The 27257-nt window shown below is 45.6% G+C and overlaps 1 protein-coding gene across 6 annotated transcripts in view; it reads left to right on the forward strand.

Annotated features, from left to right (window-relative positions):
- TCOF1 (treacle ribosome biogenesis factor 1) overlaps positions 1-27257 on the forward strand; it is a 56133-nt gene that overhangs the window by 4718 nt on the left and 24158 nt on the right. For 3 of the 6 annotated variants that reach the window (XM_075210052.1, XM_075210054.1, XM_075210055.1), the window contains exons 2-11: positions 2232-2284; positions 4771-4847; positions 5017-5081; positions 7064-7250; positions 7852-7946; positions 8819-8950; positions 13983-14132; positions 14280-14447; positions 14832-15017; positions 21011-21181. In XM_075210052.1, coding sequence (XP_075066153.1) covers positions 2232-2284; positions 4771-4847; positions 5017-5081; positions 7064-7250; positions 7852-7946; positions 8819-8950; positions 13983-14132; positions 14280-14447; positions 14832-15017; positions 21011-21181 — 1284 coding nt within the window. The remainder of the gene's footprint in view (positions 1-2231; positions 2285-4770; positions 4848-5016; positions 5082-7063; positions 7251-7851; positions 7947-8818; positions 8951-13982; positions 14133-14279; positions 14448-14831; positions 15018-21010; positions 21182-27257) is intronic. The other 3 variants (XM_075210053.1, XM_075210056.1, XM_075210057.1) reach the window with 3 other exon arrangements.

A 27257-nucleotide genomic window follows, 5' to 3' on the forward strand; every position in this document is an offset into this window, starting at 1 on the left:
GCAGAGGAGGGGGACATCGTGAGAGGGGGCAGAGGAGGGGGACATCGTGAGAGGGGGCAGAGGAGGGGGACATCGTGAGAGGGGGCAGAGGAGGGGGACATCGTGAGAGGGGGCAGAGGAGGGGGACATCGTGAGAGGGGGCAGAGGAGGGGGACATCGTGAGAGGGGGGCAGAGGAGGGGGACATCGTGAGAGGGGGACATCGTGAGAGGGGGCAGAGGAGGGGGACATCGTGAGAGGGGGCAGAGGAGGGGGACATCGTGAGAGGGGGCAGAGGAGGGGGACATCGTGAGAGGGGGCAGAGGAGGGGGACATCGTGAGAGGGGGCAGAGGAGGGGGACATCGTGAGAGGGGGCAGAGGAGGGGGACATCGTGAGAGGGGGCAGAGGAGGGGGACATCGTGAGAGGGGGCAGAGGAGGGGGACATCGTGAGAGGGGGCAGAGGAGGGGGACATCGTGAGAGGGGGCAGAGGAGGGGGACATCGTGAGAGGGGGCAGAGGAGGGGGACATCGTGAGAGGGGGCAGAGGAGGGGGACATCGTGAGAGGGGGCAGAGGAGGGGGACATCGTGAGAGGGGGCAGAGGAGGGGGACATCGTGAGAGGGGGCAGAGGAGGGGGACATCGTGAGAGGGGGCAGAGGAGGGGGACATCGTGAGAGGGGGCAGAGGAGGGGGACATCGTGAGAGGGGGCAGAGGAGGGGGACATCGTGAGAGGGGGCAGAGGAGGGGGACATCGTGAGAGGGGGCAGAGGAGGGGGACCTCGTGAGAGGGGGCAGAGGAGGGGGACCTCGTGAGAGGGGGGGGACATCGTGAGAGGGGGCAGAGGAGGGGGGGGACATCGTGAGAGGGGGCAGAGGAGGGGGGGGGACATCGGGAGAGGAGGGGGACATCGTGAGAGGGGGCATCGGGAGAGGAGGGGGACATCGGGAGAGGGGGCAGAGGAGGGGGACATCGGGAGAGGGGGCAGAGGAGGGGGGAATTAAGTATTTCTGTCCTGACCTAAATACTTATTAATTTTTTTTTAACCCAACTACTTCTAAAACAGGACTGCTCAGTAATTATTTTGGAGGGGTGCCTTGAAAAATTATGGAGACTCTAAGGGGCATATTCAATTAGCTTTTTGATTCGCGGTAACGCGCGTTGCCGCGAAAAGTGCGCGTTCTTGCGGGTATTACGGTACCGCATTAACGCGGATTTTCGTTCGCAACCCTATGGGCTGCGAACGAAAATCCACGTTATTGCGGTACCGTGTATTACGTTTCGCGGCTGTTCCGGCGCGTTGCCGCGAATCCAAAAGCTAATTGAATATGCCCCTAAGGGTGCCACGAACTGCAAAAGTTTGGGAACCACTGCACTACGGGGTTTTTGTCCAATAATCGGCTCAACAAGTCGGGTCAGTGTGTGTAGTGACACGATGGTCGAAAGTCTGCCCAAATGGATGATTGTCACCTCATTTGGTTGATCGTACCGTCAAATATTTTCGTTCCAATCTCGTTTCTTTTGTGTAGTGTATATAAACTTCTGACCGATCCACGACGAAATTGCAATCATTGCTCACGACAACATGGCTGTAAAAAGTCGCTAAAGTGACGTCCGCTCGTCCCTTTATCGTCTAAAACAAGGCTAGTGTGTGCAGTCCATGGACCAAGCGATCGGACCATCGATCGCATGTAAAATCGATCGGCATAAAAAGTTGGTGGAAAATTCTGTAGTGTGTACCCAACTTTAGACTGTTAATGGTATGTGGCTCGCTACAGAGGTTATAATGTGGGGAATGGTCTGCTGTCTGCCTAAATGGTCACTAATACTCAGGATTTGGACATAGCTATTTTATCTTATAAATGGTCCACATGACAATCACTAAAATAAATATCGGATTTCCCAATTCTAACGGTGCTTGAGGAATATTCTAATATTTAAAGATCAAGTGCAACCAGCAAAAAACTGCGTTTCCCTGGTTGTGCTTTGTCAGGGAAAGATCCAAAAATTTGAAAGTGGCCAAGCTCATGTCACCGAACTCTATATATACCCCATTGGATTCAGAGAAAAGGATTTAACGCAAGTATGACAATCCCATTGTTCTTAGTATTCTTTGTTTGGAAATATTATGTGTGATCTGGGCAGTGTAGTCCTTTTTTATATATAGTGGCTGATCATTTGATATAGGGATGCTGTTTATTTTGTAAAGTTACATTAACTTTTATCCTAAACTCATTTTGTTTCAATACAGAAATTCACTCCACCAAAAGTGACCCTTCGTACTATCATCATTTATTGGAATAGGTAAGGGAATAAACAATGTCATGTGTTTTAATGAGGAATGAATAGTAAAATAAAATAACAGAACTTAAAAAGGGATGCTGCTGCTTTAAACCTGAACTTATTTGAGTTGTAGATGTTGGAATATCTAGTTAAATACTCACACATACAATATCTATTCTGTATGATATTTAGTGTATACAGCTCTGTGAGAGAAAGCCATGGCATCTGAATTTAAAAGTGCTTATTTTTTTTGTTAACATTATTATTGGACTTCTGAATGGGGTGGGACCATAGGGACATTTTCTGTGCATTGGAACATCAATCAAAGATCATTAGCACAAGTTATAAAACCATTATACCCCAAAACTGAAAACTGCAGGTATCATGGACCTTGAAGTTAAAATATATTTTTCGCTGTTAACCTGATTTTTCACTGCAGATCCTTTGCAAACTAAAATATTATTATACGTCGCTCCATTAGATAGCTAAAGTTCTGGCCGCACCTTTAGTATCTGATACATGTCAGATTTGACTGGTCGTTCCAATGACTTTTATTACTCTAACTTTTTTCACGTTGCACAGAAAGGGTGGCTGCACACTTGGAGCCTGACTCCAGCTGTACATTGGGTAATACACGAGCAGTGGGCACAACACTACCTAACAGAACGGTGGCAGTCACATGACCATGCGTTAATTTCTAGGGGACATCCGAAGTTCAACCCTAACTTCATATGTTTCTCCCACTTGACTCTCCACCATTAGACTTTTGCTGGCCTCCTGTGTATTCTTTTTCGCTGTTGAGGCTCCTTTGAGCACTGTTTTACCTTGTGGTCAAGCTGGAGTCATAGATCCACACTTGCCCAGGAGGTGCATGGTACCTGGTATTTTCTGCCTTGACTGGACCTGTTATCTCAGGTACCAGCAATGCATCCCAACCTATGTATATCAACAGCTTGGCCGTTGATGCCTTGTGTTGTGTGATCTTGAAATCCAAACTATACTTGGATCAAGGAAACCATAGTCTGCCTGAGTAGAACGGTGTTTGGAGATCACTCACCCAGAGCCTTTTTGCCTCCCATACTTTTGGGCATCTTGCAGTTGCTACTTGATTTTTGATGGAGCCTTAGTTTCAGACCCCTGCACTTGTGGTTCTTTTCCAACTTTCTCATCGCTTTCATTTCTCATGTATGGACCCATTTCTGCATTGTGTGGGTCATGTGGCCCCACCCTAAAATGAACCTGATGCTCAGTGTTATAGGAGAGACCATTTTAAGCTCTTCTCAGTTCTTCTAGAGCTTGTAACAGGGATAGTGGATGTTCTCATGGTCATCACCTCAACCTTGTAAGGTACCATTGCTTTTTTCCACTAAGACTGTTTTGTTGCTGCTGGTTCCTGTATTTGTTAAAAAAAAAAAAAAGTATCCTCTCTCCACCTGAATCAGGAACGGAACCTTCCACCTTCTCATTGCCCCACTCTGACAGATCCTTGGGGGTGGCACTTCAAGACTTGCCTTTAAGCAATAGTTTTGTTCAGAAACTCAGACTCTCTATTCTTTCCTCAGGACCTTGCCAGGAAAAGCAACTACTAGAACCTCATCACTTTGCCCAAGCTGTGTACACTTCCTGGGCTTTTCAGAGTCCAGTCTCTGGAATAACTGCATGCTGTTCTCCAACACACACCTTCACTGAGTTTTACAATACATATTGTGGTCCTTCCAAGCGCTGCCATGTCATGTTAAACGGGGGAGAAGGCTCCATGTACGTGGCAGCAGAGCCCTTGCTCAGAGGGGAACTGATCAAACAGGCTCAGTCTCTGCAGAAAACAAATGTGTGATCCGTTCCCCTGTGAGTAAATGTGAAGGAGCAGTGGTGCTGGAGATGGAGTGGTTAATAATAAGTGATTGCAGTGGCTAATATACTTATTAATCACACCAATACTCAGTCATAACGGGCTCAATCATAACTTGTGGATGGTGATGAATCTGAGATGTTTTGGGATATGAGGGGGACAAGGGGATGGAAAAGGGGATTGAATGGTTAGTGATGCTAAGTAATGGGGTGAGTAGGAATGGACTGAGGGGGGGGGGGAGTAGAAAAGCTGTGTGTGGATTGAAGGAGGTGTAATATCTAGAAGCTGTATCTAAAGGGGCTATGTGTATAGTCCACTATCTATTATAATATAATAAAGGTTTAAAACGTGACCTAAATTCAGGAGCAGTTTCCTAGAGCTCTGCATTGGCAGACCCCAGTTTGGGTGTAAGGTGTTGTAGACCATTGTGCCTTACTTACTTTTGGTTTGTATTTGTTTCCCACCCCATTGGCTCATTTGGGGTGTCCCACTGTAGGACTGTAGCCTAAGAATAGAATATTACAAGAGATGAGCATTGTGATTTGTTTGAGCCAGATGTAAGGCTGTGCAGCCAAGCAACTTGTGCATGAATGGTGTTTATGTAAGAATAAAACGCTGTGATGGATAACACTTTATGAATCTGTCTTCACATCCACAGGGAAGCAAAGAAGCGGAAAGACCACCGAGTACTAGATTCCGATAGTGCGCCTGAATCCTCTGACGATGAGGATAAGGGTAAGATAGCTGTAGAGGTTCAGACTGTGTATGAATGAGTGTACGCATTTTATTTTTTTGGTGGGTTTATTGATAACCAGTCTAACCTGTTGTTTGTTGGTGTGACTTCTTTACTGCCGGAGATTAGTCCTCTGCTGCTTTTATGTTCATATTTTGTATTTTCATTTAGCTCTTCAAAAAGAAGCAGCTGATTGTAAAGGAACCAAAAAGAGTTCTGAGAAGAAGACAGCTAAAGTGAGTTATTTCTTTTAAGTAAATAATATTCATTTTATGTTTTTGACATCTGTGATTCATTCTTTTTAAATACCACTAATTGGTGTTTCTGAACTGTTTGTTATGGCATTATAAGCCTTATTTAACGTGGACCATGGTCAGGGTCCTCCTTCCGCGGCGCGCTGTAAGCTGCTTACTGAGGAGATCTCGTGACACTCTCGCGAGATCTCCTCAGTAAGGAGAGTACTGAGCGCCGGAGAAGGAGGACTGCAGTGACAGAGCTCAGCATTGATTGGGCCGGGGGCGCCCCCGCCCTTGTCCCGATCAATAATTCTGCTGAGCTCTGTCAAGGGCCCCCTGGATGCCCGAGGCCCCTGGGCTGTAGCCCAGTTAGACCTCTGGTTAATCCGGCCCTGACCATGGTGCTTGTATGTGCGCTAACCCATAGCAATTGGTTAGAGGTTGGCTTTGATCGGTGTAATGCAGCATGGAGGTTACCGCCTGCATGTTTGTGTAATATATCTCCTGTTTCAACTATATTGAAAGGTTGCAATTGTTCACATTACACCAGGGTTCTTCACGGTTGCTATGACCAGTACTGGTGGCTGCAAGTTAAAGTACGCTCGTTTTTAGTTATTGAATAAGCATTTTTCAATGTTTATTAAGCTTTGTACTGTTCTATGTATACCAGCATGTTAGTGAAGTGGAATAACATGCTTCTAGCAACTTAATTATTTATTTATTTAAACATTTCTTCACTAAATAAACCTAATTCTGCAGAACAGTTAATGCACTTTTACCCATAAGATGGCAGCACAATTGAATAGATCTCTTCTAAAGCCCACTAAACCCCAAAACTGAAATTCAGTTATGAACCATGAGGGTAAAATACCGTAACCTAAAATTGCATTGCCCTTCTGTTTAATAAGTTAAATAAAAAAAATGAAAGATACAGGCATGTACTTTTTAAGTCCAAGTGTATCTAGGAAACCATTGTCATTTCAGTGGTTAATGTGGTTAGTGTCTACCAGCATGTCTTTAGTCAGATGTTAGCCTTTGACTTGATGATTGGTATACTTTAATATTTATCTGTAAGGGTATTATGTTGCATTTCCGCTTTACTTAGATACTTGAACTTGATATCTCTAATCTTTGAAAACACCATTCCACTATCTAGTCTTCCGTAGGTGTGTTTATAGACCAACTATGTATAGAGAAATCTGATTTTTATGTGGCTGAAAGTATTTGTGCATTCACAATTGTCAAAATGGCGTTTCTCACAATCCCTATTTATTGTCCATCTTTGATGTTGGTGCCCCAGTGAATGCAGTGGGCTTATAATAATCTGTTCCCATGACGAGCCATACAGTGTGTGATCCAGTTTCTCTGTCCAGCCTGTTAAGCCAGCCACTGACTTTCCCCATCACTGAGCTCACATTATTAAAATGCAGACACATGGAAGAGAATGTCTGGGTTTTATCCTTTTTGCTGCGGGCGGTGGGGAGGGGAGGGGGGGGGGGGGGTGAAGCATTGCAGTCACGTCTATCAGACAGGGCACTGGGATTTGGCTTGGAGAGCAATGCTGTGCCACATGTGTGTTGCATTCCTGCAGTGATCATTCAGTAGAGGGTAAGTATGTGAAATGTTCATACTTGTTGATGCACACCCTTCATTCATTGCTCATTGAGTCTTGGGAATCTTGAGAAACTGCCCTGAAGTCTTGTTAGGTTGTTTTTTTTTTGTGTTTTCCTCACCTGGAAAGACCTAAATTGCATATCCTAATGCTGTATTGTACCAGAGAGGAAGGATCGCTTTTCTGCTTTAGGATTTCATATTGCTCGGCTAGTAGAATGTTGGTGTGCATCAGTCCGGCTCTGGGAGATTACATTTTACAGCACAGTATGTAAGCCCTAGAACTGCTCCGAAAACAACTTCATCAGGGAAACTGCAAATCTGGCTCTGTTAGACATTTCAGAATTTATAGTTTTATTTTTTTGTACTAGGTCAAACCAGTAAGTGCTACATCAAAAAAAATGAATTCCACAAAAGAATCTGAAGTAAAAGTGAAAAGCACCCCGAAAATAACCAGCCCTCCTTTGAATGACAAGTCTGCGGCTCTGGACGCAAAGGCAGCTGCAGAATTGGCAGAAAGCAGCGACTCGGACAGTGAGAATAAGCCTCAGATACAAGGTAAGTGAAGGCTACATCTCTGGTGTCTGAGTAGGAAGAATGTTGAGTACTGATCTTGCAGATCTTCAGCTTTGTAAAGATTTGTGTGCCCACATTTTACAAGAGAGTATTTAATCATTCATGTCAGTCCCTGTACCAGTGGAGCTTACAATCTATATTCCTTAACACACACATACACAAGGGTTAATTTTGTCAGAAGCAAAATAACTTACCAGTGTGTCTTTGGGTGGGAGTTAACCCATGCAAACACAGAGAGATCATACGAATGCCACGCACATACACTTTACAATGTAAGACTCTTAGAACTCATTGGCTGGAATGCAGAAGAATTATTTTCATTGATAGTTGGTCAACTTATTGAGTTTTGTCTCCTGCATGTTGTCACTTGTCTAAGCTCCATGACATTGTGATTTCTGGGTGAACTTTTTAATTATTATCTGTTGAGGTGTTGTGGGTTTATATTGATTTGTTCATCTTAATAAAAATGTGAGCAAATGACTATTCTAACATACCTGCCTGCTGCAAAATTGTTTTTTTATATATATATATTTTTAATGGGTTTTGTTTAATTTTATTTTTTACCCTATCCCTGGTAATGTAGCATCCACATTGAAGCCCACCCCAGGAGCAGAAGAGACGAGTGCGAGCTCTTCTACATCTGAGTCTGAAGAAGAAGAAACTGCAAAACAAGTGACAGTAAGGAAGTAGTGTGTTATTTATTGTAATTCAATGAAAGTCTGTTGTACTTACATGGTTGAAGAGTATAGGGGCTGCTATTGGGGGGGAAGCTGAGAACAACATAGGAACACCCAAAGCCACCACTCCCAGCCTTCAAGCATACACAAGTGTTCAGTACGTTGGAGAAGATGTTGGTCATGCAAAGAGAGCATTTTTGGCAATAATTGTTTTGCACGAGCCACACCATTTCCAAGGTATTGAACACTTCTGCTTGAGGGCTGGAAGTGGTGGCTTCAGATGGTCTTTGTTCCATTCCCATGTTAGTCCATGACCACTTCTTTTCACTTCCCCCTGAAAGGTGCAATACATATTTTGCCAAAACCATACTCATCACTCACAACTTGTAATATATACCATGGAACTAAAATTATTTTGAAAGTGCCTCTCAATTCACAGAATTCTAACACCTTTCAGTTACTGTCACTTTGAGTTTAATACATGTTTGTCCTTGACGACAACGATGACAGTGATGTTTAACAATTGTAAATATTAACACACACAGTGCATCCTGCATTCAAAGTTACTGAAACTAATACATGGAGATGTTTTCACAGTGTTTGTCCATGACTGTGGAATTTCCCCTTTGCTTTTGATAATTGCCTTTTAATGGATCTAAAAAAAAAACCATAAAAAATCTCCTTACTTCAAAATACAAGTAGTCTCCAGGTGTCGCACTGAGCAGCAGGCGGTGCTGCCTCATTGTTCTCCCATGCTAGGAACTCGTTTATACATTTAGGTATATCTTGTGTCCTTTTTACTATATAAGGTTGGTGGGTTCTACTTTTAAAGCCTTAGTGTTTTCAGTCTAATCGTCTTTTTATTTTTTACAGACCAAGACAGTATCTGCTAGATCAACTCCAGCAAAAACACCTACTGCCAAGAAAGCAACGTCTAACGGGAAAGCAGTAGTGACAAATGATGTAAGCGAGTCTTCCGATGATGAAACAGACATTGATAAACCGGTAAGCCTTATTGGGTGAGGAGGGGAATTTATTATAAAGCCATAATACAGGTCAGATTTTTTTTACATGGTGTCTTGTGCATAATGCTGCTTACTGCCTTCCCTTTAGTGTGAGACAGGGCATTTGCATATAGAGGATGCTCACCCAGGCAGTTCTTACACTGAACTTTTTTTATTTGGCCACTAGGTGGCATTGTACCATTGTAGATTTTAGACTGAGTGTTCTATTCAAAGATGCTGATAACATTCACTGTAGAAACGCATTCAGTGCATTTTTGTTTTAAGCCTACATTAAAAATGGCTATCGGTGAAGAATATTTTCTTTTTAAAATTCAAAATGGCAATTTAATGTATTTGAATACATGGATTATATTTACGTGTTTGTGGAATTCTTCCATTTTTAATGTGCATTTGACTGGGGTCAGAACACTTTGTATTGAGGGGAAAAAAAAAAAATCAAAGCAAAAACTTCATTTGCTGCTTGTCTGGTATGTACTCCGTTTTTGAAGTGGGTGAGGATGGAACAACCGTTAACCAATCACCTCCTTGGAATGGTCAGGAGATGTGCTGATCTTGTAGGAGGCAGTGACCCGACCAATGTTATTGGATAAGCGAGGATACTTCCACATATGACTGGCTGCGTCACGATGTGACGAGGTAACTTGGCAAGTGGGAGATATCGGACAGTTAAACAGTAGACGGATTCCCAGACGACACTGAATATTGATGTTCTTTTTCTTGCTTTGCAATGATGGCACTCGCCACACCTGCATTAAGTTCTCCCCAAGCCAAAGATGCCATGGAAAAGCGCTCATGTAAGGTTAGCAATATAAATATTGCGCCTCTGCCTGAAACCAGTAGTATGGAAACTTCAGAAGCTAATCTTTTGGTCGTGTGAAAAGAGATCACCTCAAGCAGTCGGGGCTTAAGTGGTTAAAGAAAATCTACAGTTTACAACTGAGCTTTCCTTGGTAGTATCATCTAAATATTTTATTCAATACTCAATGTGATTTATGGATTGGAGTTTTTGGGTTAGATTTTTCTCCTGCATCCATTGGGGGACCCTGGGTACATTGTGGTATAGTGTAGGGCTCCAGACAAGTGGGCATCTTAATGAACTAAACTACCCCTGTCCATAGCTCTCCCTCTCCTGTTAGGCCTTCAGTTTAGTTTAAGAGCCCAGCAGGGCAGGACGTTTATTACTTGACAGCTTTTTTTTTTACTAATTATATTATTTTAAAAAGTGATTGTTCTGGAGCTGCATCTGTGGCAGTCTGTTCTGCAACGCACTGATGGCTGTGCACTGTCAGGAACGAGGGGCAGAGGTGGTGCCTTAGCTGCAGCCCTATGCTCCCAAGGATGGATTCCTCAGCTGGAGTTGGTAAATCTTGGTGGGACTCGGGGATAGCTGCCTCTTTTAGTATAGGGGCAGCAATTGGGTTCTTTAGGGGGATGTGGCAGGTGGAGTTACAACACCAGAGTAATTTTCTGCTAGGCACTAGATTAGTGGTGGAGGCTGTCCATCCCAGTGATGGCCCCTGGGGGGAGGTGCTTCTTCCCTCTCCCTGGTGGTCTTTCACTTTTAACACCAGAACAGCAATCATCTTGGAGCTCCAGCACTCCCCTTCTCTGTCCTCCTGTCTGTAAACTACCAGGTTGTAGGTTTGGTGTTCTGAGTGGCTAGTCCCTCAGATTTATTGGACACTGGGGCTGTATTGGAGGCTCACTTTCTTTTTCGTATTTGCGTCTCGTATCAGAGGGAGATCCTCGAAGGCTGAGGCTGGGGTGACTTCTATGACTAAGCTTACTATGCACGATGCAATGCTAAATTGACTTCTGGAGAGCCAGGCAGAGACTATATGTGCACAGGCTGATGGTCTGTTGATCGGATACTGTGTGCACCTGGGGGCTCTAGTTCTGACATGTAGTAGCCAATTGGGTGCCAGTCCTCCCCAACTTTACTCCAGTTCTTCAGGGAGTCTGACTGATTGTGTCTGTAGGGAGCTAAGTCAAGGTCCTGTGGTGGCAATCTCTGAGGAACCAGTTTGGGTCAGAGGTCTAGAGACTTAGCAGCAGGGTCTACTTTTGTTTTCCTCCTCTTTAGAAATCCACTCTGCCATTTTCCTTATGGAAAGATCAGTCAGAATCTGACAAACTACAATCCCCATTCTCTGTACAGACTGTAAAGGACGAGGGCATCCTTAAGTTAATTTTCGTGGCAGCAGATGCCTCCTAAAGGCCTGCCTTGGCATCTGCCTGGGCGAAGAAGGCTGTGGAAAGCTGGGACCAGCCCGTCTATTCCTCTTCCAGGTTCGTTGGTTTCAGACCACCAGAGATGCCTGGGTGAGACGAGCGGTACATGATAGATCTCCTCAGGTACCCCCCTCCCCCCCCCCCCCCCCCCCCCCCTTCCACAGTGCTTCCTGCAGATTGAACAAAGCATCTTACTCATCCACTCTGATTATCTGGAACTGATATAACCACTTCTGAAGAAATCAAAGAAGTTTGGAGTTTTATTCCAACCTGTTCCTGGTTCGTCCATGCCAATCCTGATCCTCAAATCTTTAGACACCCAACTGTATGCTCAAGTTCAAGATGGAGTAAACAATGAACAGGACTAGTTCTTGGTGGCTCTGGACATCAAGGACGCGTATGTACATGTTCCCATCTGGGAGGCCCTTCAGTCCCTTCTTAGGTTTTCCATTCTATTGGAATATTACAAATTCTTTCATTTGGTCTTGTCACGGTCCTGCGGGTCTTCACTAAGATCATGGTGGCTCTGTTGGGGTCCACGGGTGATACGAATATTCCTTACCTGGGCAATCTTTTTGCCACTGAACAAGATTCGGGCCTTACAGACTTAAGTACACGTCTGCCTGAAGGTTCTGGGCAAGATGGCATAGAGTTCTGGGGCGGTCCAGGTTACTCGGTTTCATGCAAGGGAATTTCAGCTGGAACTTTTTGAAGTGGGGAAAAAAGTCTCATCTGAACCTTTCCAGTGAGGTATTCCATTTTCCCCCATGTGTGCGTCGGTCGCTCCTTTTTGTTTGTCGTCCATTCTCAATCTGGGATTGAACCTTGTTTACGAAAAATGGCAGCCTTTGGGTTGGGTAGCTGTATGCCAGTTTTCAGGGTCTTTGGACCTTGCAGAACTCCATCGCTCCAATCAATGTGTTGGACTTGCAAGCAGTTTTCTGTGCTCTGGTCAGTGCAGACCACTTTCAGGACAGTGAAGATGCAGTTGGACAGTTCCAATCACCATGGCATACCTCAATTACCGGGGTGGTCTCAAGAGTCCTCTAGCCGTGATAGACACTCAGGATCTTTCATTGGGCCAAAAACTATGTTTAAGTCATCGTTGTGGTCTTCATCCCAGGGGTGTAGAATTGGGAGACCGATTTTCTGAGCAGACATACTCTTCACCAAACATATGGGCAGCACGGTGGCTAAGTGGTTAGCACTTCTGTCTTACAGCACTGGGGTCATGAGTTCAATTCCCGACCATGGCCTTATCTGTGAGGAGTTTGTATGTTCTCCCCGTATTTGCATGGGTTTCCTCCGGGTGCTCCGGTTTCCTCCCACACTCCAAAAACATACTGGTAGGTTAATTGGCTGCTAAGAAATTGACCCTAGTTTCTCCCGCTCTGTATGTCTCCCTGTGTGTGTGTGTCTATATTGGGGAATTTAAGACTGTAAGCTCCAATGGGGCAGGGACTGATGTGAATGAGTTCTCTGTACAGCACTGCAGAATTAGTGGCGCTATATAAATGATGATGATGATGATGATCAAGACCACCAAGTCAAATTTCTGTACAGGAACTTCTTAGGGCCCCCTCCATAGCCACTGAAGAGAGTGGGAGCCACACCAGGTTGTTGGCTCCTCCCACTACACGGGCAATCCTGGTTCTTTGTAACCGCTCCCCACCAAATGCTGCCTCCCCTCTCTCCTTGGCGCTCTAGCTGATAACAAGAAACTACACCTTGGCACTGTTCCACATCAAGTATTTTTCTTAAATCCCATGCTGAATAGTGAATGAGCAACGGTGGTGAAATATGGATCACCCAACTATATTTTCAAACATTAGTAAAAAATGGATGGGGAGCGCTTGTCTCCTTGATTTGACGCGAAACACGTTTCCACGTGTCTCCTAGTATGTCACTGAGAGATGGCAAAGCTTTCCCTTAAACACATAAATTTCTGTATTCTTTCAAAGAAGACTTACTTTGATGCATGATGTGCAGACGTCCTTACAGGGTGTACTTCATGTACAGTCTCCAAATGTTGCTCCTTGGGATTTAAACTGTGTCAAATACTTTGCAGCATTCCACCTTTTGAACGCTTGGACTCTGGACTTGAAATTTCTTACATGGAAGACTCTCTTCCTTTTGGACATTTCTACAGGTTGGAGAAGATTTTCAGAGCTAGAAGCCTTGAAAGGGGGGAGGGAGGGGGTGTTCAGAATCCTGTATAACTCGGGAACCAGTAAGCCATATTTAAGAGGAGTCACCAGGAACTTTTTAAGGGGCCAGAAAATGTGTATCCATTGACCTCAATAGAAAAGACTAATTTAGGCACCAGCAGTAACTTAATGTGTACTGGCTCATGGTTCAAGCATTCAGCCAGTCATTGGAAAAGCAAAAGCATCAGTTTTCATTATTGCTGCAATTTCTATTCTTTGACAAATAGTCTATAGGGATTATAAAAGGGCCTTTTTTAAAGGGCTTTTACCTTCTGTGGGCTTTTTTTATTTTTTCTTTTTTTTTTTCTTTTATGGGATTAATATGTTCGGGAGGCTAGGTGTGTTCATTCCTCTGTGTATGTCTGTCCCGGCCGCTGCATCATCTTACAGACGTAAGGGCTGAACTGCATTAAGAAGCACTTCATGCTGTTCTATTCAAAACCAATGATCTTGGGTTTGAGTTATTGTGGTATGTGAACCCGCCCCTGCATTGTTGTGTGTTTTTTGGCTCTGTGCTATAATTATTTATGCACCAATGTTTTTTTTTTTTGTTTTTTTTTCATTTGTTTGTAGGTGGTGGCATTGACTCCCAGACCAGCAGGTCCTTCTAGTATACAGACCGCAAAGTTAAAGGCACAAACCCCACCCACTGCGCCACAACCAGAGGCAGAGAGCAGTTCAGGGAGTAGCGAGTCAGAGAGTGAGGAAGAGTCTGTAAAACAGGTATTCTCATAGCACTGCACATAGTATAACCGTTGTTCCAATTATTTCCTGTGCCAGATAAGTGAATTAAAATGGTTGCTCTGGAATCTTATGCTTAGTCAACCCATTTTCTAATTTGTTAATTTTTACATTGTGTTCATGGAGCAGAAGATGCCAACGCCTGTAATCGCAGCTTCTCAGGTCAAAATAGACACACCACTGACCAAGGCCATAACCACATCCCAGACTGACTCTTCCCTAGGGAAAACCCAGAGTCTTACCAAGGCAGGGGCGTCTGAGAACAGTGACGACTCAGACAGTGAGGAGGAGCCAGAGGTAACATTGCTTGTGTGTTTAATCCACACCATTAACCTGGTGGCTCTGGAGGTGTCCAGGGTTAGGGGACCCCCATGTAAGTACTACGTGGTGGGATGCCTACCCTTTGGGTGAAATTGGTAAACAAGCAGTTGTTGCCCAATTTTAAATAGTCGTATTTAAAATGTTAGACAAATGTTACTGGTCAAAAAATGTGATCATTTCTCTCATGTTTGAAATAGAACCATGAGTATAGCTCATCTGGCTAGGGTTAGGATGCTAACGAACTTCTCTACTATGACTGGTTTAGAAATGTAGAATTTTGGTAATCTATCTTGCTTTACTTTTTTATATTTTTTTATATATTTTTTCCTTATTTTTTTTTTCTCTTTTTATATATTGCAGCACCAGAAGGTAGCTGCTTTGGTCCATGCAACACCAAAGAAAGGAGTATCACCGAAGAAAGTGGCAACTCCAGCATCTTGGGCCAAGGCTTCCAAGCCGGAAACAACTGCAGCTGACCCCAAACCACCGGAAAGTGGAGAGTCGGGTAGCAGTGACTCTGATAGTCACACGGAAGAAGTGTCCCAGGTAAAGATTTGGTTACGATCATTGTACCGTTCTATATAAATCGCAAAAGAAGTAGTAATGTAAAACGGGAAATGGTGTATATTGGAAATGGTAGCTTTTGGGAGATCAGTCCAGGTGTTTGTTAGGTGCAAGATTATCTGGGTTTCCAAGAGTTTAGGTTGGAGAACCTTTAGTTCAGGCAAGACTTGGGAACTCCTTTTTGAACTTAAGTCTTATTGCACAACACAATGGATTTTCTTGGATTATGAACAATCTATTGGTGGCACAGTGATTAGTATGGCTGTCTTGTAGTACGGTCACCCTGTGTTTGATTCTGACCAAGGTGCTTTCTCTTTTATCCAGTCTGGGGGACACTGCTTACCATGGGTTGTTGAGGGGAGCACAGGAGTTGGCACCTAGCTAGTTAAATTTAGCACTGCTGACAGGCCCCTCCCCTCTACAATCCCCCTGCCTTTTCCTCTTCAGTTTTTTCTAGGTGCCCAAAGGAGTTGGGCAGGTTTTTAAAAACAGCTAGTTATTTCTTGTATTTTTTTTTTAATAACTTTAATTTTACTTTTATTTTTAAACAATAGTTAGGCTTAGGGCAGAGCTGGGAGTGTGTTCTATAATAGAGAGCACACTCCCAGAAACAAGGCAGCATGACCGGGCTCTGTCAGAGGGAGCAGACTGCTCTCAATGGCAGAGCATTAGCGGTCAGATTATAGTAACAAGCGGTCTCCCGGACCACTGTCACTCTTGGTGGCTCCCCCGATTACCGGCGCTGCCACTGCAGGCATAGAGCGCCGGTTATCGGAATACTTTGCCGGCAGCCATGATGACGTCATCGGTCCGCGGAGGTGCAGAAGAAGAGGAGGAGGAGGAGAGATCAGGGGCCATACCAAGATCCCCCCTCAGATGAAAAGGAGGGGGCATCTGGGTATCTATCGCTGCAGGAGACCTCTTTTAAGGGGTCTCTATAACTCTGCCAAGAAGGATAAGTTCCTTTTTAAAAGAAAATTAAAAAAAAAAGAGACACAAAAGGCTGCAAGAGGGGGAACTATCACAGAGCTCCCCTGCTCTTCAGCACAAGTGGTACAGTCCGGTCTTCTGGCGCTAGAGAAGCCCGGGAAGGAACTTATCTTGGAGAGAGCAGGCACCAGGACACTGCAGTTGGACTTCTCCCCTGTGTGGCCCTTTTGGCTAAGTACCAAAACCTTTCTTTAACCATTTACAAACTGTATTTTGTGGTTTGAAGAGGGAGGCTAGTAAGGGTTATATTGTGTTCTCTTACTTGCACAAATATCGCACTGTCTGTTACACACATACATGTACATCTTTTATTACAGATTAGTTGGTTACTTGTTGCTCCCTCTGTCTATCTCAATATATCTTTAGCCAGTGTGTTTGGTGTGCTTTTCCTTGTAAAATGTCAGATAAAGGAAAAGGCCCTATGGCTAAATATTTTATATGTTCTAGATGTAAGGTTAAATTACCATGTGGGCAGAAGGACCCGTTGGCGCTCTGCTCTGACTGCGAAGGAGGGGTCCCCTCTGCGCAATCCCAGCTCATTCCAGCCCCACTGACTGAGGAACCGGCCTGGGTGGCCTCCCTGACAGTCGGTTTCCTCTTTAGCACAGATTATCCCTCAAACTACTCAGTTGCTGACTAGTGTGGCAGCCTCTGCGGCTAACAATGCTGTTACACCCTTGGGGCTCCCTGCTGCCACAGGTTCTACTGGAACGGCTATAGCAGAACCTTCCTCTTTGCTTACGGACCAGCCCCCTGTTCCCACAGAACCGGCATGGTCCTCAGCATTTATAAAGGGTTTGCACAGACTTAACCAGTTACTTGAATCCCCAGACCTGCCCCCTGCTAAAAGAAAGCGGCTTAGATCCGCTTATTCTCTTTTGGTCCTTTCGGATTCGGAGGGATTTTCAGAAGAGGAAGGGGAAACAAATTTTGATCCTGACCAGGTTCAACCTTTGGAACAGGAAGAGAACACTAAATATCAGTTTATTGATGATTTGGTTTTAGCAGTAAGACAGGCGTTGGACCTCCCAGAAATGGAGGATCCTAGTCCTAGAGACAGAAGTCTTTTTAAGAAGGCCAAAAGGAAGGTTATCCGGTTTCCCCCTTTTGTAGAACTCAGAAATATTGCAGAGGGAGCCTGGAAACAGCCAGAGAAAAAGTTCTCTGTTCCCAGGAGGTTCTCTTCCCTGTATCCATTGCAGGAGGAGGACGTGGCTCGCTGGGAGGGAATCCCTAAAGTAGATATTCCAGTAGCCCGCTTGGCCTGACACACTCTCCTACCAGTCCCGGGCTCAGCAACTCTGCAGGATGCCACTGACTGCAGAGTGGAATCTCAGCTAAAATCTATATTCGTAGCAGCGGGTTCTTCCTTTAGACCCACATTTGCTTCAGTTTGGGTTGCTAGAGCCATGAAAGCATGGGCAGAACAACTGGCAGAGGCCTTACAGGACTCTGATTTACTTCCCCTAGCTTTACATTTGAAAGAGGCATCGGGGTACCTTTATGAGGCGGCTCAGAGCACAGCGTCTGTGTCCTCTATTCAAGCTGCGTCAATTTCAGCAAGAAGAACGTTATGGCTGAAATCCTGGGAGGGGGATTCGGAATCTAAAAAGTCCGTCTAAACCATTCCCTTTTCAGCAGCAGGTTTGTCCCAAGACCCTTGGATTCGGGGCATTATATCAAGGGGGTACATGATAGACCTGCTGGGTCCGGTACCACATCGTTTCTTTGTAATCCCGCTATCCCGAAATCCACAAAGAAGACAGGCAATACAGGCCTGTGTCGCCTCTCTTCTTTCGCAAAAAGTTATTTGCATGGTCCCAGACGACCAGAAAGGGAAGGGATTTTATTCAAATCTTTTTCTGGTCAAGAAACCGGACGGGTCCTTTCGACCTATTTTAAACCAAAAGAACCTCAATGTGCACTTACGAGTGGACAAATTTCGGATGGAGTCCCTGAGGTCGGTGATAAACAGCTTAAAGAAAGATCAGTTTATGGCTTCCATAGACATAAAGGACGCATACCTCCACGTTCCCATTTGGAGCAATCATCAGTCTCTACTAAGATTCACAGTGGGGGCCTCCCACTATCAGTTTCGGGCTCTTCCTTTCGGCCTCTCCACAGCTCCGAGGGTCTTCACGAAGATCATGTCAGTGATGGCAGCGTGTCTTCACTTAAAGGGAGTTCAGGTCGTGCCTTATTTGCTCATCAAATCCTCCTCAGAGATTTGCTTACGTCAGCACTTATCACTATAGCGGTTCTCGAGAGCCATGGGTGGCTGATAAACTTCAAGAAATCCCAGGTGGTCCCGTGCCAACGTATGGTCTTCCTAGGACTCATCATGGACACCAGTCAGCAGAAGGTGTTCCTGCCTGTGGAAAAGATCAGTTCAATTCAGAGTATAACATCTCAGGTCTTGTCCTCTCCCAGTCCCTCAATTCATTTGTGTATTGGAAAGATGGTGGCCTCCTTGGAGACGATCCCCTACGGTCCGGCTCATTCTCAATGCTTCCAGTGGGATCTGTTGACAAAATGGTCAGGATCCCACCTGCGTTTGGATCTCCAGAGGATCTCGCTTTCCGGGGGCGAAAGTGGTGGCTGATTCAGGATCACATGTCGATGGGCAGGTCTTTTGCTCCATGGTCATGGATCATAGCCACAACAGACGCCAGCCTGAGAGGTTGGGGGACAGTAGTCCCGCACCTCAGGCTCCAGGGGCTCTGGTCAGTTCAGGAATCAGCCTTATCAATCAACACGTTGGAGTTGAAGGCAATTCTTTTAGCTCTTCGGGGGGCCCAGACTCTCCTTCAGGGCCACCCAGTCAGAGTTCAGTCCGACAATGCCACGGCTGTGGCATATGTCAACAGACATGGAGGAACCAGGAGGGCAGCTGCAATGCGAGTTGCAGCTCAGATTTTTCAGTATGTTCCAGCAATCTCGGCAGTGTTCATTCCAGGAATAAAGAATTGGGAGGCCGATTACCTCAGTCGCAATGCGATGATGCCGGGGGAGTGGTCCCACCATCCGGAAGTATTTCCGTCTCTAGTTCAGAGGTGGGTCTTCCGGATATAGATCTCATGGCCTCCAGACACAACAAAAAGGTTCACAGGTTTTGTGCAAGGGCAAGAGACCCCTTAGCGGTAGCGGTGGACGTGATGACCATGTCATGGGATTTCAGGTTGGGATACCGGTTTCCCCCGATCCCCATGCTTCCTCAAATACTCAGACGAGTGAGGCAAGGCGGTCGGCCGGTAATTTTAATAGCTCCCTCATGGTCGCGTTGAGTGTGGTACGCGGACATAATCTCCATGGCGGTAGGACAAGGATATCGTCTTCCGTCACGAGACGACCTTCTTCTACAAGGTCCTTTTCGTCACTAGAACTTACCTCAGCTTAGTTTAACGGCATGGCTGTTGAAGCCAGCCTTTGGAGGGCTAGGGGTTTCTCCCCCAGTGTAGTGAACACTATGCTGCAAGCTCCAAAAACCGGTTTCGGCTCGCATCTATCATCGTATTTGGCGAGCCTATATCAGATGGTGCGAAAATAAGTCCTGTCACACGTCTTTTCGTCTCCCTTGCTTATTGGCCTTTCTTCAGGATGGGCTGGAAGCAGGATTCCGTTTAGGTTCCTTAAGAGTTCAGGTATCTGCGCTTTCAGTTTTCTTTCACCTAAAGTTAGCGGAGTTGCCAGACTTCAAGACTTTTCTTCAGGGAGCCTTACATATTCAGCCTCCTTACGTTCCGCCTACAGCACCATGGGATCTTAACCTGCTACTGGATATGCTTAAAGGGCCTCCTTTTGAACCATTACTTGCGGCAGATTTTAGGTGTCTGACCTGGAAGGTCGTCTTTCTTTTAGCGATTGCATCTGCACGCAGGGTTTCAGAATTGGGAGCTTTGTCTTGCCAGGTACCATATCTGGTTTTTCACGAGGACAGAGCGCTATTAAGAACACTCCCTCCTTTTGTTCCAAACAGGAAATTGTTGTTCCGGTTTTCTCATCGACTTCTCATTCTAATCGGCAGTCTATGGAAAAGTTAGATGTGGTCAGGGCTCTCCGTATTTATGTCAAAAGAACTTCTCAGATTAGACGTACTGATTCTCTGTTTGTTCTTTATGATGCTAACAAAAGAGGCTGACCAGCCTCAAAATAGTCCATTGCAAGATGGATTACGGCTACCATTAAGCAGGCTTACATAAGGGCTAACCGTCCTGTGCCGGAGAGACTGACGGCCCATTCCACCAGATCGGTAGGGGCGTCGTGGGCAGCGAGAAATGGGGCTTCTGCAGACCAGCTTTGCAGGGCAGCCACCTGGTCCTCTGTCCACACCTTTACAAAATTTTATCAGTTTAATGTGTTTGCATCCGCGGATGCAAATTTTGCTCGTAGTGCTCTACGAGTGGGGCTTTCAGAGCGGTCCCACCCTTAGGGGGCTGCTTTAGAACGTCCCCATGGTAAGCAGTATCCCCCAGACTGGATGAAAGAGAAAAGAGGATTTTTGTACTTACGTTAAATTCGTTTCTCTGATTCCGTCTGGGGGACACTGCAATCCCTCCCTTCTGCTTTTCCTCTGTGTGCTCTTGGTTGATTTTCTCTTTAGGGCTTTTTAATTAACTGAAGAGGAAGAGGCAGGGTGATTGTAGAAGGGAGGGGTCTGTCAGCAGTGCTAAACTTAACTAGCTAGGTCCCAACTCCCGTCCTCCCCTCCCCTCCACAACCCATGGTAAGCAGTGTCCCCCAGACGGAATCAGAGAAACGGATTTAACGTAAGTACAGAAATCCTCTTTTTTTGCATGGAGATTGAATATTCTCCCCATGTTTCCATGAGTTTCCCCTGATGGTCCACTGACTTGTAAATTAGCTTCTGATTCAATTGGCACCACTGTTTCCTTTTTCCTAAACTTCCTAAATTTCTTTGTAAAATTAAAATCATACTGTAGATATAATACATCATAGCTACCTGTATAATTCTGATGCTTTACCAGAAGATTCCCACTCCCCGTCGGACTTCCACACTCAAAAAACAACCAGCGACACCATTGCGCTCTACACCTGTGGCTGTTGGAAAGGCTAAAACACCACTGCAAGCAACACAGCCTGCAGATGACAGTTCAGAGACTGAGTCATCGGATAACGACAACGAGCCACTAGCAAAGGTATTGTTAAAAATACACAAAGGTCCAGCTTTTATGTCTGTCTTTATGCACTAGATTTTGTCCCCTAGAGTCATCCTCATATATGCATCATGCATTTATATGAACTAAAGTGTACACATTTACCCCTGTAAGTAAAGCAGTTCTTTAAAATAATAATACTTTAAATTATATCATTACTTTCTGTATAATTCTGATGTTTTTCATTCCTTACGAGGCACTTTAAATATTTTAAAGGTTTTTTTTTTTATGTTTGAGCTTCTCCCTCTTTTCTATAAAGATTGCCCACAGGACATGGTGCTTTTTTGCTGGGCTGCCTTTCTCTATTGTGTACCCTGTAACTGTCCCTTTCTCCTCTTTACCTGTCATGTCTGAGACTGAAGATGTTTCAGAAATAACCGTTTTTATAATTGTTTAAAATGTCAGTCTACGTTTCTCAGTGGACACTGACAGCTTATGGCATCATGCAAGGCTGACCGTCGCCTGACGCACAAGCCTGCGGCTTTCGCCACTGATCTGGCAGAACCAGCCTGGGCCAAAAACCTGCTCCCGCAACATGCTACATGTTCACAGGGTGTAGCTGAAGGAAACGGACCCTCCTTACTCTTTTCACTGAAGCTTCAACGTATGAACCCAGATGTCTGAGCATGCCCTTAGGCAGTACCTGCGTCCTAACAATCCTGTCTAAGTCAGTGCATGGGCTGTTTAAGTTTTCTTCTCCCATGGAGAAGATTCTGAAGAACTCATTCGAGGTTGGGTCCTGCAAGCGTCCAAGTTCTTCCTTTGTCCTGTCCTGGGGAGGATCTGATCCTGAGTATTCCTCCCAGAAATGGTGCGAGGTAGCAGAGGGCTCTGTTCTTGAAGGTTCCTCATGTTTTGTCAAGCTGTTTGCGAGGAGTAGGGTGAATTTTAATTACATTAATATGCTCTACTTTTACCAATATGGTTTGATGAAAATAAAGGGAGCAAGCTGTGCATCATCTCGTAAAAACCTCTGTTCTCTTACAACCAGTATTGTTAATAGGTTTAAAGATACACTCCATAATAAATTGAGGAGATATATTGCTTTTATTTAAATAAGGGTGTCTTAGCTTCCTACAGTTAGTGCTGACAGGCTCACTCCCCTTTTACTTTACACATATACAAGACCTGGCAGGTGTTTGAACTTGGAGGCTCTGTCGTAAAAATCTACCTATCTGAATTTCCAGGATGGATAGGGCTGTTCTCTGTTCATAACTGTTTTCAGCCTAATGTGGTTTAAAAATTCCGCTTAAATCAGGACAGTGTGTTTTCCGATATTGGATCAGAATCTGTCTTCAGAGGAAGAGGAATCATGACTTATTGGCTCTTAAGTCGTTATAGATATGTCGGAAGGACATTAGAGTTTAGGAAAGCTGATGATCTTCTGGTCCTCTGTAACGCAGGTTGGCCTGCTTCTGAACAGACTATATCTAGATATAGTTCATCTAGACAACCATTTAGAGAAGCTTGTGCATATAGACCTGGAAGACAGTATTTCAGACAGCTGAATACCATGGCAAGGGCAGTCCTTTCAACCCTTTAAGACAAGAAGGTGTAAACAAGGATAGCAAAGGATCCAATGACTTCTCAGATCCAGTCTCTGCTAGTTACGGCCAGCGGCAGGGTTGCGTGTTTGGTGGAGACTTTGAAACAAACCACCAAAGGTCCAGTGGTCAGGGGCTACACCATAGAATTTCACACCTGGCCACAAAGAAACCCATTTATCCAATCACGGAACACAACATTTTTTTATAGAGCAACAAGCCCTAAGAGACGGCCTCTGAAGTCTGGTGGAAGCAGAGGCTATTGTGTCTGTCCCGGCAGTCAAGGAAGGCATGAGGTTCTATTCAAAACTGTTAGGCATCAGGAGTCTGTGTTGGACTTACATTCCCTCAATCGTTTTGTACAAGCAAGACGTTTCCGTATGGAATCAATCAATTCAATCCTCAAAGGGATAGAGAAAGGAGACTTCTTGACTGCAAAAGATCTGAAAGATGCATATTTTCTCTTTCATCCAGTCTGGGGGACACTGCTTACCATGGGTTGTGGAGGGAGCTTGGGGAGTTGGCACCTAACTAGTTAACTTTTAGTACTGCCGACAGACCCCTCCCCTCTACAATCCCCCTGGACTCTTCAGTTTTTTTCAGGTTCCCTGGAGTTGGGCAGTGTTTTTTTATTCTAGTATCATTTTAAAAGATTTTATTTCTTTTATTTCTTTTTTTATTCACTATTACAGGTGGCAGCGCTGGAGTGAGTTCTATAATGGAGAACACACTCACAGCCAGCAGCGCAGGCATTCTCCTGTCAGATGGGAGCCAGAGGCTCTCACTGACGGGGAAACTTAAAAAAAAGGGTGCCTAAACTGAGCAGTGACAAGCGGTCTCATGGACCGCTGCACTCCTCCAGCCTCCCCGATAACCGGCGCTGGCATTACAAGTAGCGGCGGCCATCTTGGATTTTCGGGCCAGCAGCGCTACGGAGAGAGGAGGAGGGGGGCTATACCACGGTTCCCCCCCTCATGCATAGGAGGAGGGCGCCGGGTATGTCGCTGCGGAGACGTCTCCACTGTCTGCCACGCTCCATTTTTTTTTTTTTTTTTTTTTTTTTAAAAAACGTTTTTGGAGCTATTGAAGGGGGGGGAGCTAATACATAGAGTTCCCCCCTCCTTCCACAGAGAGATGGTATATCCCAGTCTTCTGGCGCCAAAGGAAGCCCGGGAAGAGAGAGCAGAGCTGAGGGAGCAGGCACTGGACAAACTGCCGTGGACTTTCTCTCCTTTATGGCCCTGGGCTAAGTATTGCCTTTAAACACACATATTGTTTATTTCTGTGGAAAAAAGTAGGCTTGTAAGGTTTACATTATAGTCTCCTACTTGCCTACAAACATTTGGTGTTTAATTATTACAAGTACAACTTTTATTATAGATTAGTTGTTTCTTGTTATATAATCTGTTTTCCTGCATACATATCTCTCTCTATTCTCTCTGTTTACACAGCTAGATTAACCCTTAAATCTGTGTGATTGGTGTGCCTTCCTTTATAAGAATGACAGATAAGGGAAAGGGCCCTATTGCAAAATATTTCACTTGTTCAAAATGTCAAGTTAAATTACCGTGTGGGCAGGGGGACCCTAAATTGGCGCTCTGTTCTGCCTGTGATGCAGGGGCTTCCACTGTGCCGACTCATCAGTCCACAGCCCCTCTGACGGAGGAACCGGCCTGGGTGGCCTCCCTGACAGTCGGTTTCCTCCTTAGCTCAGATGGTATTACAATCTAACCAATTGCTATCTAATATGGCTACTTCGGTGGCTACTAATAATGGCACTCAGCTGGGCCTCCCTGTTACCACAGGGTCCATTGGAGGGTCTTTACCAGGACCTTCCTCTTCCTTTTCTGACCAAACCCCTATCCCCACAGAAGCGGCATGGTCTACAGCTTTCCTTAAAGGTTTAAATAAACTTAACTTGTTGCTTGAGTCCCCAAACATCCCGTCCGCTAAAAGAAAGAGACCTAGATCGGATAACCCTATCATGGTCCTTTTAGATTCTGAGGAATCTTCTGAGGATGAGGGGGCAGTTTATTCCGATTCTGACCAAGTTCAGTCTTCGGAACAGGAGGATAGTTCTAAAACCCAATTTGTTAATGATTTGGTTTTTGCAGTTAGACAGGCGTTGGACCTCCCAGACCCGGAGGATCCTACGCCTAGAGACAGAATTCTTTTTAAAAAGGCCAAAAGAAAGGCTTGCCGTTTTCCCCCGTCTAGGGAACTCGTAGACATTGCAGAAGGAGCATGGAAATTACCTGAGAAGAGGTTCTCAGTTCCCAGAAGATTCTCCTCCTTTGTACCCCTTACAGGAGGAGGAGGTAATTCGTTGGGAAAGTATCCCAAAAGTAGATGTCCCCATAGCCCGTTTGGCTAAACACACCTTACTTCCAGCTCCTGGTTGTGTCCCTTCCGGATGCCAGTGACCGGAAGGTTGAATCCCAACTGAAATCTATTTTTGCGGCTGCAGGTTCGTCCTTTAGACCCACATTCGCTTCAGCTTGGGTTGCTAGAGCCATGGAAGTATGGGCAGACCAGCTGGCAGAGGCCTTACAGGGTTCTGAATTACTCCCCCTGGCCTTACATTTAAAAGAGGCATCGGGGTACATTTATGAGGTGGCACAAAATTCAGCAGCTGTCACCTCCTCTATACAGGCTGCATCCATTTCAGCTAGAAGAACTCTATGGCTGAAATCCTGGGAAGGAGATGCGGAATCAAAAAAGTCTGTTGAAATCATTCCTTTTTCAGCAGCAGGTTTGTTCGGTCCGGAATTAGATACCTTGATATCCCAGGCAACTGGGGGCAAGAGTACTTCCTTGCCGGTTTTCCCAGATAGAAGCAGGAAACCCAGGTTCAGCTCAGAATCTCTGAGGTCGGTCATAAACGGTTTGGAGAAAGATCAATTTATGGCTTCCATAGACATAAAAGATGCATACCTCCACATTCCCATTTGGAAGGGCCATCAGTCCCTCCTCAGATTCACTGTAGGACCCTCCCATTATCAGTTTCGGGCCCTCCCCTTCGGCCTCTCCACAGCGCCGAGGGTTTTCACAAAAGTCATGTCGGTTATGGCAGCTCGTCTTCACCTTCTGGGCATCCAGGTCGTGCCTTATCTGGACGACCTGCTCTTCAAATCCTCCTCAGAGAGTTGTTTGCGTTATCACTTATCCGTTGCCTTGGCGGTTCTCAGGAGCCACGGATGGCTCATCAACTTGAAGAAATCACAGATGGGTCCGTGTCAGCGCATGGTCTTCTTGGGCCTCATCATGGACACCAGCCAACAAAAGGTGTTCCTGCCTGTCGAAAAGGCCACCTCAATTCAGAGTATAACTTCCCAGGTCTTGTCCTCTCCCAGACCCTCAATCCACTTATGCATGCGGTTGCTGGGAAAGATGGTGGCCTCCTTCGAGACCATTCCCTTTGCTCGAGCCCACTCTCGCTGTTTTCAGTGGGATCTGTTAACAAAGTGGTCAGGATCCCATCTACGCCTGGACCTACAGAAGATCTCTCTATCCCCGAAGTCCAGAGAATCTCTCTAGTGGTGGCTGATTCAGGATCACTTGACAGTGGGCAGATCCTTCTCTCCGGGGGCGTGGGTCATAGCAACGACAGACGCCAGCCTGAAAGGTTGGGGGGCGGTAATCCTTCACCTCCGGCTTCAGGGCCTTTGGTCGGTTCAGGAATCATCCCTATCCATAAATTTGTTGGAACTGAAGGCTATTTTCTTAGCCCTCAAAGGAGGACAATCCCTCCTCCAGGGCCACCCTGTCAGAATTCAGTCCGACAATGCCACGGCTGTGGCATATGTCAACAGACAGGGAGGAACCAAGAGTGCAGCGGCAATGAAAATTGCAGCCCAGATTTTTGGCAGAACTTCATGTTCCGGCAATATCGGCTGTATTCATCCCAGGAATACGCAATTGGGAAGCAGACTATCTCAGTCGCAACCAGATGATGCCGGGGGAGTGGTCTCTGCATCCGGAAGTGTTTCAGTCCCTGGTTCAGAGGTGGGGCCTTCCGGACATAGATCTCCTGGCCTCCAGACACAACAGGAAGGTTTCCAGGTTTTGTGCAAGGTCAAGAGACCCCTTAGCCGTGGCAGTAGACGTCATGACCATGCCATGGGAGTTCAGGATGGAATACCTATTTCCTCCTATCTCCATGCTTCCTCGCGTTCTCAGACGGGTCAGGCAGGGGGGTCTGCCAGTAATTCTGGTAGCTCCCTCATGGCCACGCCGAGTCTGGTACGCGGACATAATCTCCATGGCAGAAGGGCCAGGGTTTCGTCTACCATCTCGAGACGACCTTCTCCTTCAGGGTCCATTCCTACACCAGAATTTACCTCAGCTCAGTTTAACGGCATGGCTGTTTGAAGCCAGCCTCTGGAGGGCTAGAGGTTTCTCCCCAAACGTGGTAAACACCCTCATGCGAGCTAGAAAACCAGTTTCAGCTCGCATCTATCACAGGATTTGGAGAGCTTACATTAGATGGTGCGAAGGTAGGACTTGCCACTCAT

Source organism: Mixophyes fleayi, chromosome 4 (genome assembly GCF_038048845.1).
Source record: "Mixophyes fleayi isolate aMixFle1 chromosome 4, aMixFle1.hap1, whole genome shotgun sequence".
In the NCBI taxonomy this organism is placed as follows: domain Eukaryota; kingdom Metazoa; phylum Chordata; class Amphibia; order Anura; family Limnodynastidae; genus Mixophyes; species Mixophyes fleayi.